Here is a 14,615-nt window from a genome sequence, read left to right on the forward strand (position 1 = left end):
CAGAGTTCTTATTCTATCACTCTTTGTTCTCCTCGTGCCTAGTATATAACTGGCCCTTGTCTAATATTCAAGATTAGATTCAGAGAAGTATTTTTATTATCACAGTTTACATACAACACCAGTCAATTATAATACAACCAGTACCTCCAAAATGAAGTTGAATACCAGTGATGATAAGATGCAGCATGTAGCTACAAACGGCAGATCAATAAGGAAAGTGAGTAAATGGTCCAGTATGTTCATTCTCATTGGGCTGAATAGCCAACAGTGGCATCTTAGCACTGAGCTCCCATCTCCAATTATTAAATAAGAGATTAGGTTTTTCCTCTAACTTGGGCGGGAATTAAAATTCCTTCAAGTCAGGAATAACTTAAAATCAGAAAGAAACAAAACTTGCCTGCTAGCAAGGTTGGTAATAGCTTATTTTCAAGGCCACCAACACAGCTTATTAAGAGCTTATTAAGCACGGTTATCACTTGAACACCTATGGCATCAGGTCCCTCACAAACACAGCTTGTGGCTGGGGAAACCGAGGCTGCAACACGTTAGTTAATTTGCCTGAGATAAGAGCTAGGCATTTACTGAAGGAATGAACAGCTCATTATAGAAAGAAAAGCAATTTGAACCAGGTCTGACTGGTTCAAAAGCCCGTAATTCACACCCACTCTCCTCTATTAGATTTGCACACAATTCACAAGCATGGAGGGGGGATTCCTCATCTAATTAGATCTCGAGGGGTAAGCAAGGCAAGACAGCCACATCCTAGTTTCAAGAGTTTTTTTTGAACGTTAAGTTCATAATTAGGTGAAAATAGTTAACTTAGTCCTGCTTTACATATATATGATAACTCAAATATTACAACTCAATGCTAAAGAAATTACAATTGAAGCATAAAAGCTGAGAGCGTAATGAAAACAAAATCACTAAGATCTGGTAGCGTTTTTCAAAAAAGGATACAGTATTGATACTCAAAGGAGGAACTGACTTGTATTATAGGTACACTAGGTCAAGCACAGAGTATCAAATCTTTCTCATTTGGATGTTTTTTTCTGACCCCAGAAGTCTTGGGTTCACACATATCATACTAGCCAGGATCTTCAGAATATTCACGATGGCCCAGACATTATACTTCTGGGAGAATGTTTATCTTTTAATCTAAAATATAAGGCAACTTCAGCATTTTACATCATTACACTAAAACTCCTAAGGGTTTAAGCTCTTTAGATTATCTAAAAATGATCACTGTAGGAGTAAGAAAAGCCTATTTTTTCCTACTAACTTACACAATGAGTATTTTGGTTTTAGTTTCAATCTAAAATTCTTTCAAAAGAAAAAATACTTAAGAACTTCATATACAATCTTTGAAATCATTTAACATATTTTTAATATAAGTGTAAAGTTGATGCTTTTGAACTGCGGTGTTGGAGAAGGCTCTTGAGAGTCCCTTGGACTGCAAGGAGGTCAAACCAGTCCATCCTGAAGGAAATCAGTCCTGAATATTTATTGGAAGGATTGATGCTGAAGCTGAAGCTCCAATACTTTGGCCACCTGATGCGAAGAGCTGACTCACTGGAAAAGACCCTGATGCTGGGAAAGACTGAAGGCAGGAGAAGGGACAACAGGATGAGATGTTGGATGGCATCACCAACTCGATGGACATGAGTCTGAGCAAGCTCTGGGAGCTGGTAATGCACAGGGAAGCCTGGTGTGCTGCAGTCCATAGAGTCGCAAAGAGTCGGACATGACTGAGCAACTGAACTGAACTAAAAGTGTATAAATACATATTGGGACGATCTGAATGTTCTGTAACTTCCTAATTTTTATAAATGACTGCCAACGTTAAAGTCTTATTTTCCCCACAAAGTAATTAGTAAGTATGACAAAGCTAAACATTAAATAAAATAAACTGCCCTTAGGTGTGCCTTAAAGACCTAAGAATCTTTAAACTATTACTCTTCACTCCAACACAGGCAGTTCTACTTCTCCATAACCAAATTTGTGTGTCACAAAGCTGTAGTTTTTCTGTTTGACTGTGCCTTCAGTTTATAAATTATGCATGATTAATATTTAATTTCTAGAATTGGGCTAATTGATGAGAGAGAAAAACCTATTTCCTTTACACAGTGGAATCCTTGGCATACACAGGCCCCTTAAAAGAATACTGAGGGCAAGCTGACCTTAATATTCAAAAAGTGCCTAAATGATATTCTAAAATAACACTGAGTGTCTACAATCACTTAACAAAAATTTTCTTCCAAAATTAAAGTGAAAGAAAGGAAATTCCTTAAAGATAGTGATTTTTTCCTCTTCACTTAAACAGATGGTCATTCTTAAATATTACTTACCAATTTCCTTCCTTATTTCAAAGGAAACCACAGAGTATGAAATTTAGAAGAAACCATTCAGTATACAATTTTGAGATTCTAAGAATTTCACTTTTAGGGGAAAAAAAAATTTAAACTATGAGCAAACCCTTGCAGGACTGCTGATCTTCAAGCCAACCAGAAAATGTACTACTCAAAACCACTTACCTTGAGAAAATTCTTGACTCGCTCAGGATCATAGCAGTTGCTTTCTCTGCAGATTCTTTCTACTTCTTTGATCTGCCCAGTCTTGCAAGCTGCCTGAATATATTTAAAGTGCACATCTGGGTCTTGACTAAAGTTAACAATGGATCCCAGAAAATAAAAAAGACCTTAAAGAAAGAAATAATTGAAATTAAGCACAGGTGTACCTTTGAGAACAACTGACCTGAAAAAATACTTAAGCAATTAAAAAACATTATGTCAATTATACCAAACTTCTAAAAAACAAGCAAACAAAACACTGTTATACTGCACACTCCACTCCCAAATTAAAAACTAGTTGCTCAAAAAACTCAATATTAAATAATCCACTAATCAGTTCAATAAATGGATTTATACTTTAATCCCTACAGAACAGAAAATTCAATGTTTTCTACTAATGATAGTTGAGAAATAGGAGACAGCTACTTAATATCAAAACTAATTATCACAACATATTCCAGATGAGAAATTCTGAATGAAGTCCACTACACAGGTGCTTTTATATATGCAGTTAATAGAAAGTACACAAAAGTAGCTTAAAAAGAATTTAATGCAGTGCTGTCCAACAGGATTTTCTGCAGTGATGCAAATACTCTATGAAGATCAGCACTATCTAACATAGCAGCCACTAACCAGATGTGGCTTCTGAGCACCTGAAATGCTAGTGTGACTAAAGAACTAAAGTTTTGATTGCATTCAATTTTAATACTTTTATTTACACAGCTATATGCGGCTGGGGGCTATGTACTGAATGAACAGTATAAATGTAGTACACAGTTAACAAAAGAAGTGAAAAAATTAAGAAAATTATGTAGAAATCTCTTATTCCTTCTGTCTAGAGTAGTCCAACAAAAAGAGGGAGGAAAAGTTAAGCAGAGACCAGATGTTTAGCTCATGAATCTAAAAGCCACTGACAGTGATCACATCAGCACTCAGTACAACAGGGGTTCTCAACTGTGGACGAAATGGTTTTCTTCCCAGGAGACATTTTCAGTGGTCACAACTGGTGGAGCAGATGCTTCTGGCATTTACTGAACTGAAGCCAGCAATGCTGCCAAATATCCTACAGGCATACAACATACCCTCCAACTCAACAAATCATCCAGCCCAAAATGTCTACAGCACTGAGATAGAGAAAACCTGCTACACGGACAAGTCACAAAATTTGCTCGGCTAGAATCCTTTGCAATTACAAAAGTCAGACAATATAAACATGATCATGATATACCCGATCATTAGTATTTTCATCTTATTCAAATATGACAAAGCTACTACATATATTTGTATGTTAAGATTCTGCCTTTAACTGACCTATAATATATCCATGCAGACATTCACTTATTCACTTCATGTCCCTAGAACCTGATACAGATGATGCCTGACTATATTTATTGACAATAAAACTTAAAATATTCCATCAAAATAAGCTTGGAGAAAGAATTTCCAATAGCCTATGACCATTAATAACCTATGATGTATTCCCCTCTTGGCTATCTTAAGTCATTTAAAATGATTCAAACTTTTAATTACCTTCAAAACTCTTGAAAGATTCAAAAAGTTCAATCAGAGACTGAGTGGACAGTTGTTCATGATACTTCGAAGCCACCTGTACACAGATCTGTAGATTCTGACGAATATTGGCAGACAGCATGGCCCTGAGGCATTCTAGGGAGTCTTCCACTGATAAGGACCCAAAGTAATTCACTAACCACTAGAGAACAAAATAAATAAGTAAATATTAAATCCAATGGATCATTTGGTTACACAAACACATTTTCAGTATACCAATTAATGGTAACTAATAGGTAAGACACTGAAATACCTCAGGGTTAAGAAGATGGGTGTGAACGACCGCACGCTTTATATCATATAAGTCAGTGAAGTGTTCTAATGCACGCTGCAAGAGGCCAGCCTTTTCACACAGCTGAGCGATATGAGCCCGGTCATAATGCGTGAACATCTGATTGCCTAGAATAGCATCTGCGACCTAGAAAACCATAAAAGGATGAGTTTATCTTACCACTCCACCTGTATCAGTAACTCCATATCCAGATTACACCTTAAGATCCAATACTGGACTGATAAAGTAGAGAAAGTACAAAGAGAATTTTAGCCAAATTTTCTAAAATGATGAATGGGCATCTCAGTAGCTTCAAATAACTTAATCTAAGCAGCTCTGAATAACAGCTGTAGAAAAACAGTGACAGAAACATGCTATAAAATGCATGAAAACACGTACCTGAGGCGCATGCATAAGGTTCATCTCAAGCAACCTCGTCTGTAAAGGACCTTCAGATGGGCGATTATTCTTCAGGGCATCAAGCAAGAATGCAGTACACTGCTGAATTAGATTGTATTCCATAAACACATCAACAATCTGCAAAAAAAGATGTAAGGGAAACTGTTTTAAGATACTTAAAAACTACTTTATGATACAGTTGACAATATAGGTAAGTGAAAGGAAATTAAACATTATCTCTTTCTTCATACATAAAACACTACCAAATCAAATTCCAGATTTAAAGAATATTATTTAGATAACATAACCTCATAATTTAACAGAAAGTTTTATCTTCCGCAGTTACTTTAGTTCTAGTAAACACACCCATAAAATATTTCAAGATACTATATAGTAGCAGAATATAAACTGCAAGATTTAAAATTTTGATTGATTGATTGATGCACACGTGCATGCCACACCACAGGACATGCCAGACTTTAGTTCCCTGACCAGGGACTGAATCTGTACCCCGTGCAGTGGAAGCATGACTCCTAACCACTGGACCACCAGGGAAGTCCCTGATGAACTGTTTAAAATACACAAAAGCATAAAAATGAAAGAGTCCTTGATTCCCACTTCATATATGCATTTTCTCTCTCCCTTCACCAAGTGGCAGAGACTAGCCTTTGTGTTTTATTATACCTATATTTTTTGTATTTTTAATACATATATCACTAAATGAGGTAGGATTTGTTTTGCATGTTTTAAAGCTATATATATAGATGGTATCTTACTGTCCATTCTTCTACAACTTGCTTTTCTTGGGTAACAGAGTTGAAATTTTTCCATGTAAATAAATAAACACAGCTCTAAGTTCTACAAATAAAAAAGTTAACCTGTTCTCCAGGTTGTTTAAACTCAGATCTGCTCCCCCCACCCCAATTCTCTACATAAATTAACTTCTACAAAATACATTTTAATTACATTTAAATTGTTTACCTGGGTGATATCAGCAAGAGGTTCTTCATCCTGAACTAACATTTGAGCAAACTGCTGCCCCTGATCTGGACTGATACGCATAACATTTCTCAGCAGAAAGATCCAGTCTGGAGTATATCCAACCTAAAAACAGACAAAAATGTAAGCCCTGCTGCAGAGTTCCATTTTTACATTACTTAAAGGCTTTTTCGCAACTATACTCCAAAAATGGATTTTAAAAGACAGAAGAAATCACAGAACAAAAACAAACCAAAAGCAATGGGTGCCCCCCCCTCCACCCCAGTGAGAAATAAATGCTTCTTCTACAATAGAATCTTCTTACTATAGAGAACTACTGGTGAAAGTACAAATTCAGTTTTAACAGATGCTCAATTTGATCTTGGTTTATATAAGACAATTTGATCTTGGTGATAATATATTTGAACAAACGGCTATAAATTTTTATAATCAGCTTATTCAGTCTCACTGAACATGAAAAAATTTGTTCTAATAGGTTAAACATGCCCTAGCAGTTTAAGTTCTAAATGCCATGCAAGAGTAACTGTCTCCATTTTTGAAAAGTGATTCTGTAAATGAGAACCATACTAGTGCTTTATACTTTCCCAAGTAATCATAAAAATTTAAGGAAATTTACTAATAAAACTGAGAGTGACTATAGGATAATTTCTCTCTTAATGTTTTAATGAATTTATGTTCAGAATTTGTTTCATTGAACTCACTTTTTTAGCATATAAAACAATCTTCTGGACTTGACCTGTTTCTGCAAAGCACTGAATGACTTTATTTGGAACGTTAGCCCTTAAGTACACACTAAGCGCCAATGTAGGGTCCACAGATTTCACAAGGTCTCCCAGTTCTTCAGAACATTCCAGCTGTCCAAAGGGAAAAGAGGCTATTTAGTAATCCATGAGCTATTTTATAAATAGGCAGTTGTTACTACTTCCATTATAAATAATAACTAATATGACAGGCATTTAGTTACCCAGTTGTCCCAAAATGTATTATAAATATGCAGGAGTTATGGTTATAAAGACTACTGATTTTGTATTCAGAGCAAAGTCTCAGTAGAACTCTCCACACATTCTACTTAAGGATAAAAACCCATCAAGACTTCACATGTACAGATTCTACCAACTATCTTGTTAGGCATATAAATATTTAAGAAGCAGAATCTTGCACTTCTCACTATTAAGATTACTCAGGTATCAGTCCCAGATGGTCTCAATTTTACAAGAATAATCCAGCTCCTAATGTAATGCTATCAAATGAAAATCTGATTCAAAAAGCCAGCTGAGGTTTACCATAAAGACCACTTTAAAATTAGGGAATGATCTGTAGGACCGAAGCTTCATTATCTTCTTGACTTTTGGGTTTAAAAGTTGTAAAGCAGGACACTAATTTCACAAAGTCAAGCAGATAAAAATGTTAGAATTTTAAGGTGGTATACATGGAGACACACTCCTCTGTGCCGTTCAATCTGCCTAAGCTGCTCAATCTGGAAAACCGCTTCTCTAAAGGAGCTTTGCTTTACACACTACAGTTGACTTTCTATTTTATGAGTATGTCAAAAGAATAGTGCTTATCACTGATATTCAATAATGAGACGTTCTATCAGAGTCTATACCCTCTCAACTGAACACACTAATGTAGAGGTGACCAGTGTCCTTTTCACCACAAATGAATCCTACATGACCATTCACCAAAATAGGTAATGATACCCAAAAAGCTCTTACATTGTTATAATGGTCAACTCAGTTACCTTGGCTGTTCTCATCCTCCCTTATCTTAAACAATTAGGACGGACCTCAAGTACTATGTGGCTAATAACTATTCTTCAGCAGACTCCTGTCCAAGCACCCCAACTCTGAAGTTCTATCCTCCAGTATCCTCTAAGACTGCCAGAAGCTGGGTCAAGAAACAAGGATTTAGCATTAGTAATGTAGAAATACTACCAACATACACTAAAGCTGAAAGGTCTAACATTAAAACTTATTCACAACCCAGAGTGCTATAAAATAGGACCACCTCAGTTCTTGACATTGACCTAAGACATGACAATTCAACATTGCCACTTTGTGGAGAAAGGCTTTCTATAGTGGTATGAAAGCAGTAACATCACTAATGGGTTGTTTAAACTCATTAGTTGTCTTACAAATAGGTGACATTTTTCATAATATACACTAGAAAACATAATACTATTAGATGCTCTATGTGAAAAGAAACTCGTTAACTACTGAGCGAACATAAAATGGATAGAGAAATCCCACAGTAAAGAAAGCTGGTTAACAACAGTTTTCAAATATTCGTATTTAAATAACTTCAAGAAACTAATAAGTTAATATTTTTTCATGTAACGCCAGCTAACATTCTCTGGGAAGTGACTCTGGGGATCTGCATCACTGCTAATCAGACAGTCCTGATGTCCTGTTGACCAATTCCACATTGTATATAACATATTTCCCTTACACACCTAACCGGCTCCACCATTTTGATACTTGGGAAGTTCTAGAAGAAAAGATACAATGTTGTATAGCTGAAAATACTGGGCATCCCAAGTGTGGGATGTGGGAGACAGGAATACATTCTTAGGTCCCCATGAGTTTATACATGTTGACAAATACGCAGAGCATGCAAAGTGTCTCACACTAAGCTTAACCACCAAGCAAGTAATCCTGGATTCCCTTTTAAAATAAAGATACCTCAACATGCCACAATAACAACCCATTTTCAAAAGAAAACACGTCTATGCATCTCATGCAGTGTCTATTCTTTCACCATTCCTACAAACAATGAATCACAGATGGAGATGTTCTGGCACAGCCTGTGTTTTTAACTTGCTAACGCGGTATTTAATCAAAGTGAAAATATGTTAACATTAAGTTAATATACCTTATCTTCTTTTAACCATTTCTCCAAAAGCTGTTTCCGCCCCTGCTGAAGTACAGGCCTACACAGTTCTAAGGATTCATATTTGTTTAGCTGGCCCTGGTCCAAAAGGATTCCAAAGTACTGAAGTAGGGGTGAAGTTTGACCTGGCTGAGCTGGAACACTCTGGAACCGACGGATGGTGTCTGGGGTACGAAGAATTCCCTTTAAGAAATAGAAATGTTAAGGACTCCTTTTAAAGATGATTCAATATCACACTAATAACTTCATGGATCTGTTAAGTCAATTTTAAAGGCATAATTCCATCTACTGAAACCAAATCTCAACTTTTCAACATGTTGAATGGTAAAGATTCAGGCAATGTCTGTCACACTTATGGTTCAATGTTGTGAGATTATTCTGAATCAGAAACATACCAACCTAATCATAATGCTAATGTATTATTCCAGGTTCATATTAGGTTAAGTAAAAATTTCATTACCAGTCAGGAGTAAGGTATTAATTCAGTCCAACATAATACAAAAATGATGAGGATAAATTCAGGTCAAGTTCAGACAACTCTTCGTACCATGAATTGAACAAGATCTGTTTCATCTTTAAGACATAAAATCAGTAGCTATCATAAGATCCAACTAAGTAAACATTATTACATCTATGTAAATCAGAGCCTGTTAGATTTACACATCATTCTAACAATCTGAGTTTTAAAAAGTTAACCAAATCTAGAGCATAGAAAAGTAACTAACTAAATCTAGAAGAAACTCATTCTACTGGAAAACATATCCTAAAAAAATACTCATTTCTCTGTGGGAAGCTGGTTCCACTCCTAACAGTATTAGAAACAGACCATGCTGGCATCAATCCAAACACGGCAATTTTCATAACTACGTACCTTTGGTGCATTAGCGGCCACCTTTGCTGCCTCTGAGTAATTTCCCTGGGCAAAAAGAGCATTAAATTTCCGGGCAAAGAGTTCTTCAGCACCAGCTAAGTTGTTACGTACAGCCATTCTCAGAGCCAAATCAGGATTTTGTAGGACATTGGTGATATAAGGGATTATGTTTTCTTCTTCCACACATACTGAAAGAACCTGCAATTTAAGATCTAATGAACAGATGCAATGCGTTTACTTGAGCATCAGATACTAAATAGGTTTAATGCTGATGACCACTGAGTGACAAAGTAATAAAACTGTGATGGCTGCTTTCCTGCTGCCACTAACAAAAAAGAAAAGGGGGGCAGGAAAGAGAAGACTAAGGGGTGCTGCTAAACCAAATGGGGGTTCCTAAAGAAACCTGTATGCAGGTCAGGAAGCAACAGTTAGAACTGGACATGGAACAACAGACTAGTTCCAAATAGGAAAAAGAGTATGTCAAGGCTGTATATTGTCAACATGCTTATTTAACTTATATGCAGAGTACATCATGAGAAATGCTGGGCCGGAAGAAGCACAAGCTAGAATTAAGATTGCCGGGAGAAATATCAATAACCTCAGATATGCAGATGACACCACCCTTATGGCAGAAAGTGAAGAGGAACTAAAAAGCCTCTTGATGAAAGTGAAAGAGGAGAGTGAAAAAGTTGGCTTAAAGCCCAATATTCAGAAAACGAAGATCATGGCATCTGGTCCCATCACTTCATGGGAAAGAAATGGGGAAACAGTGGCTGACTTTACTTTTGGGGGCTCCAAAATCACTGCAGATGGTGACTGCAGCCATGAAATTAAAAGACGCTTACTCCTTGGAAGGAAAGTTATGACCAACTTAGAGAGCATATTCAAAAGCAGAGACATTACTTCCCAACAAAGGTCCATCTAGTCAAGGCTATGGTTTTTCCAGCGGTCATGTATGGATGTGAGAGTTGGACTATAAAGAAAGCTGAGTGCCAAAGAATTGAGGCTTTTGAGCTGTGGTGTTGGAGAAGACTCTTGAGAGTCCCTTGGACTGCAAGGAGATCCAACCAGTCCATCCTAAAGGAGATCCTGGGTGTTCACTGGAAGGACTGATGCTGAAGCTGAAACTCCAATACTTTGGCCACCTCGTGCGAACAGCTGACTCATTAGAAAAGACCCTGATGCTCGGAGGGGTTGGGGGGCAGGAGGAAAAGGGGATGACAGAGGATGAGATGGCTGGATGGCATCACCGACTTGATGGACATGAGTTTGGGTAGACTCCGGGAGTTGGTGATGGACAGGGAGGCCTGGCATGCTGCGATTCATGGGGTCGCAAAGAGTCGGACCAACTGAGCGACTGAACTGAACTGAAAAGAGAGCTGTCTTGTAATATAAATAACTCCCGATCTCATACAGTCCAAACTCTAATTGCTTTGCTACCATCCATTCTTAACATGGCATGGGCTCACATGGACGAAGTTTAAGATAGATTCCTCTTAACTCTGATTTTTCAGTAATTTTAATTACATTTACATTCCCAGAGTTCGAATTATATACTCAAGGAGGGAAAGGACCACTAAATCCTCACACACCTTATATATTGCAAGGTATACAGTAGATGCTTAATAAATGTGGCACCAGTAAAGAGCAACTTCTAATTGTTTCTTTTTAAAGAACAATTAATTACCTACCCTCAGTCCCCCAAGTAAGTCATTGTCACAGAATGCCGATCTATTTGCTTAAAAGCTGAATTTCTGTCAATTGCCAAAGAGAAAAAGGAGTCCTTCATCATGCATCCATTCCTCTCCCCAACACCAGATCTGGGTACACACCCCAGCTTATAAACTACTTCTATTCCCCGTAACGACAGTTCTCATACCATTATTTCTCATACCAGTGTTTCTCAGTCACTATTCCACATGAAGAAAGGAACTTATCTTTGTCTTTAATTGTATTTTTCATACCAGGGCAGTGTTGAACACAAAGTAAATGCTTAATATTTGCTAAATAAGTGAGAACTCAATAACCAAACAAGTAATATATATTTGCCTGTTCTATTATTCCCTTTGAGGAAAATGAAATTTTAACCTCCAAGTGTTTCCTTTCTACAGATCTGACCCCCATCTTCCAAAGCTTAGGTCATTCTCTATCTGCAATGTGACACTATACCCCATGTTAAGACATCTTTTTTTAAAAGAAAGAATTTTTTCTTTATAGTTATTTACATTTTCATCTTTAATACTACTTTTTAGGAAAAATAAGGAAGATGAACAAACCCACTTCCAACTGTACTTTCTGTAGCCTTCCCCAAATACCAAATCCATAGTTTCATCTTTATCCCATTTTTAGATTGTATTAGCAGAGTTCTAGAAACCAGTATTTAAGACATACAGGGGGAAAAGATGGTTCTTGTATCTTCTAAAGTATTCAGTTCTACCAAGTTCAGACTGTCATCTTGATCACTTTTAATTTTGCAATCAACAGAAACCATACTCATTCCTTCAGGGCATTGGGTCAGGTCCAGCTATAGTTAGCTCTGATCAAAAGAGTAGAGCCCTGAGCCCTACAGGTTATTGTGAACATTCATCTTATTCAAAGCAGTTGGCAAAGAAAACTTGTGGAGAGAGGGAAGGGAAACAATCAATAATCAAAGTTATGAATATTAATATATAATGGTAAAATTTTCAGGATATTTTAGTTAAAACAATTATCTCTGGCTTAACAACTTTATGATTATAAATTATCAGTAATCTAGTTCACCAAAAGACACATTCATTCCTGATTTTTCCACAAGAGGCACATGCAACTCAATAAATGAATGCTTCTGAATTTTTAAAGTGGCTTTTGTGCCAGACACTGACTAGTGCAGAAATACAATTAAACAAAGAAAAGCCCCTTTCCTAAGGAAGAACAGTGACGAAGTAGTTAAACAAGCAACTGTAACTCACTGTGGTAAGTGCCACGGGGAGGGCTCCCTAAAGCAGAAGCACCTAATCAGGTGTGGAACCGATGGAAAGGATGGATGAGTAGGGAGAGACTCCCTTTCTCTACAGTATTTCTTTCTTCAGATACATACTATGTTCTGAAAATTAATAGAATAAAGGAGAAAAAAAAAAACCTATCTGCTTTCATTTACCACTGAGGAAAAACACTAATTTGGAGGAAAACAAACAAAAGGAAAGGTCAATAACATTGAGCCATTTTTTTTAGGGAAAAAGATACTTCTAGGCATAATATTTTAAATTACATTAAAACACTAAAACACAGGAAAAAAGATCACTTGGGTTAGGTGGTGTGAGGAGGTTTGTCAAATGTGACAAGTCAGAACAGCAAATTGGGTAACTTTTCAAGTACCCCACTGAACCTACCATAGCTACTGTAACATATCACCTTCCCACATTAAACATTCAGTAATAATTAAAGAGGTGAGAAAAAAGACATAGGAAGAATTTTTTTCCTTATAGTTGATAATGAGTCTTACAGATTATAGGAAGAAAACCCTATAAAAAGTATACAGTCTGGGAATCCCCTGGTGGTCCAGCCCTAGGACTCACCACTACTGGGGCCTGGGTTCAATCTCTGGTTAAGCAACTAAGATCCCATAAGCCCTGGGGTACAGCCAAAAAAAAAAAAAAGTATACATCTGTCAGATGTCACCCTATCAATTTCTTTGCATGTAGAGCCACTTCTCTTGATAACAGAGACACAAACACAATCCTTAGGTGGCTATACTATATGCCAAATAGTTCCTCTCTCTGAGATAGTGTTAAAGAGAGATTGCAGAGTATATAATAGTATATAATATATATATGCATCTGTATTTTCAGATATACATTATTTTCTGACATCCAAAATTACCATTTACTTTTTGGAAAAAGGCTAACCGTCCTAAGTGTTATTTTCTTTTATCACCTAATTTGCTTTTCAAGGTGTCCTTACCTGTCCCTTTCTGTTTACTCCGATTATTCCAGCTGTGGCTTCATGAGGTGCAGTGACAAAGATCGTTTCTCCACTGATTCTATTCATGTAGATGCAGGTACCAGTCTCAAGGTCATAGAGGTGGATGTAACCATACTTCGTAATCAAGAATACTACATCATGCTTTTCACTGATCTGTATAAAGAAAATAAGTACTTCAGTAAATAATGATCAGAAAATGTAGTCCCATTCCATTTCAGAGATGGTAAAATTCTAGGATTTTGACAAGAGGCTTTTATGAAAAATTAAAAACTAGTATTTATGGTTTATTCATTTTTACTGCAGATTCAAATATGCAATGTCCCAAGCTCTTACATAAAACACAAGAATATTAATAAACTGTATAAGATAAAAGAGAAAACATAATTTTGAAGAACCAGGGATAACCCAATTTATATATTACATAAAGAAGTATTACTTTACAAAGTTTCGCTATTTCTGAGTAAAGGCACCACTTAAATTATACTGTCAGTAGTACTTTTTTAATTACTCGTTGTTTAGAGGACAAATTTTAAGTTCCTTTGTTTTGCTTAAAATACCTGCATTGCAACAGGAAAGTCATTTTGTGCTTCTGGAGGAAAGAAAACATCCACTGCCTTCTTTGGAAATGGTTGGTTCCCTGTCGGTGGTGTGCCAACTTCAATGATATGTAACTGTTCAAAAGAAAAGTGAAACTTATGATCAACTGCTAAAAAGGACCAGAGCAGCTTTATTTGTGAAAACAACCAAATGTCCTACAATAGCTGAACACTGAGGCCTGGAGTGCTGCGGTTCATGGGGTCGCAAAGAGTCGGACACGACTGAGTGACTGAACTGAACTGAAACTATATGGTAACAACCGTTATACCATGGAACGCTCCTCAGTAATAAAATGAACTTTCAGACACAATGTCCAGTGGAAACATAAAAAATGGCTACTCTTCATAAGATCGCATACTATGTGATTCCACTTATAAAGCATTCTTGAAGAGACAAAATTCCAGAAATGAAAAGTAAATTAGTGATTTTCAGGGGTTAGAGATGGCAAGCTAGCAGTAAGTGGTTGTGACTATAAAGGGGTAGCAAGAAGGTA

General features: G+C 36.6%; 1 protein-coding gene across 4 annotated transcripts in view; it reads right to left on the reverse strand.

Moving 5' to 3' along the window:
* Nucleotides 1–14,615, reverse strand: part of CLTC (clathrin heavy chain) — a 71,378-nt gene that overhangs the window by 27,737 nt on the left and 29,026 nt on the right. For all 4 annotated transcript variants that reach the window (XM_025281171.3, XM_025281172.3, XM_006065429.4 and 1 more), the window contains exons 5-14: nt 14,083–14,196; nt 13,505–13,678; nt 9,566–9,763; nt 8,677–8,877; nt 6,507–6,659; nt 5,788–5,910; nt 4,807–4,944; nt 4,390–4,554; nt 4,098–4,278; nt 2,532–2,695 (exon numbers count right to left, since the gene is read on the reverse strand). In XM_025281171.3, coding sequence (XP_025136956.1) covers nt 2,532–2,695; nt 4,098–4,278; nt 4,390–4,554; nt 4,807–4,944; nt 5,788–5,910; nt 6,507–6,659; nt 8,677–8,877; nt 9,566–9,763; nt 13,505–13,678; nt 14,083–14,196 — 1,611 coding nt within the window. The remainder of the gene's footprint in view (nt 1–2,531; nt 2,696–4,097; nt 4,279–4,389; nt 4,555–4,806; nt 4,945–5,787; nt 5,911–6,506; nt 6,660–8,676; nt 8,878–9,565; nt 9,764–13,504; nt 13,679–14,082; nt 14,197–14,615) is intronic.

Source organism: Bubalus bubalis, chromosome 3, assembly GCF_019923935.1.
Source record: "Bubalus bubalis isolate 160015118507 breed Murrah chromosome 3, NDDB_SH_1, whole genome shotgun sequence".
NCBI lineage: Eukaryota > Metazoa > Chordata > Mammalia > Artiodactyla > Bovidae > Bubalus > Bubalus bubalis.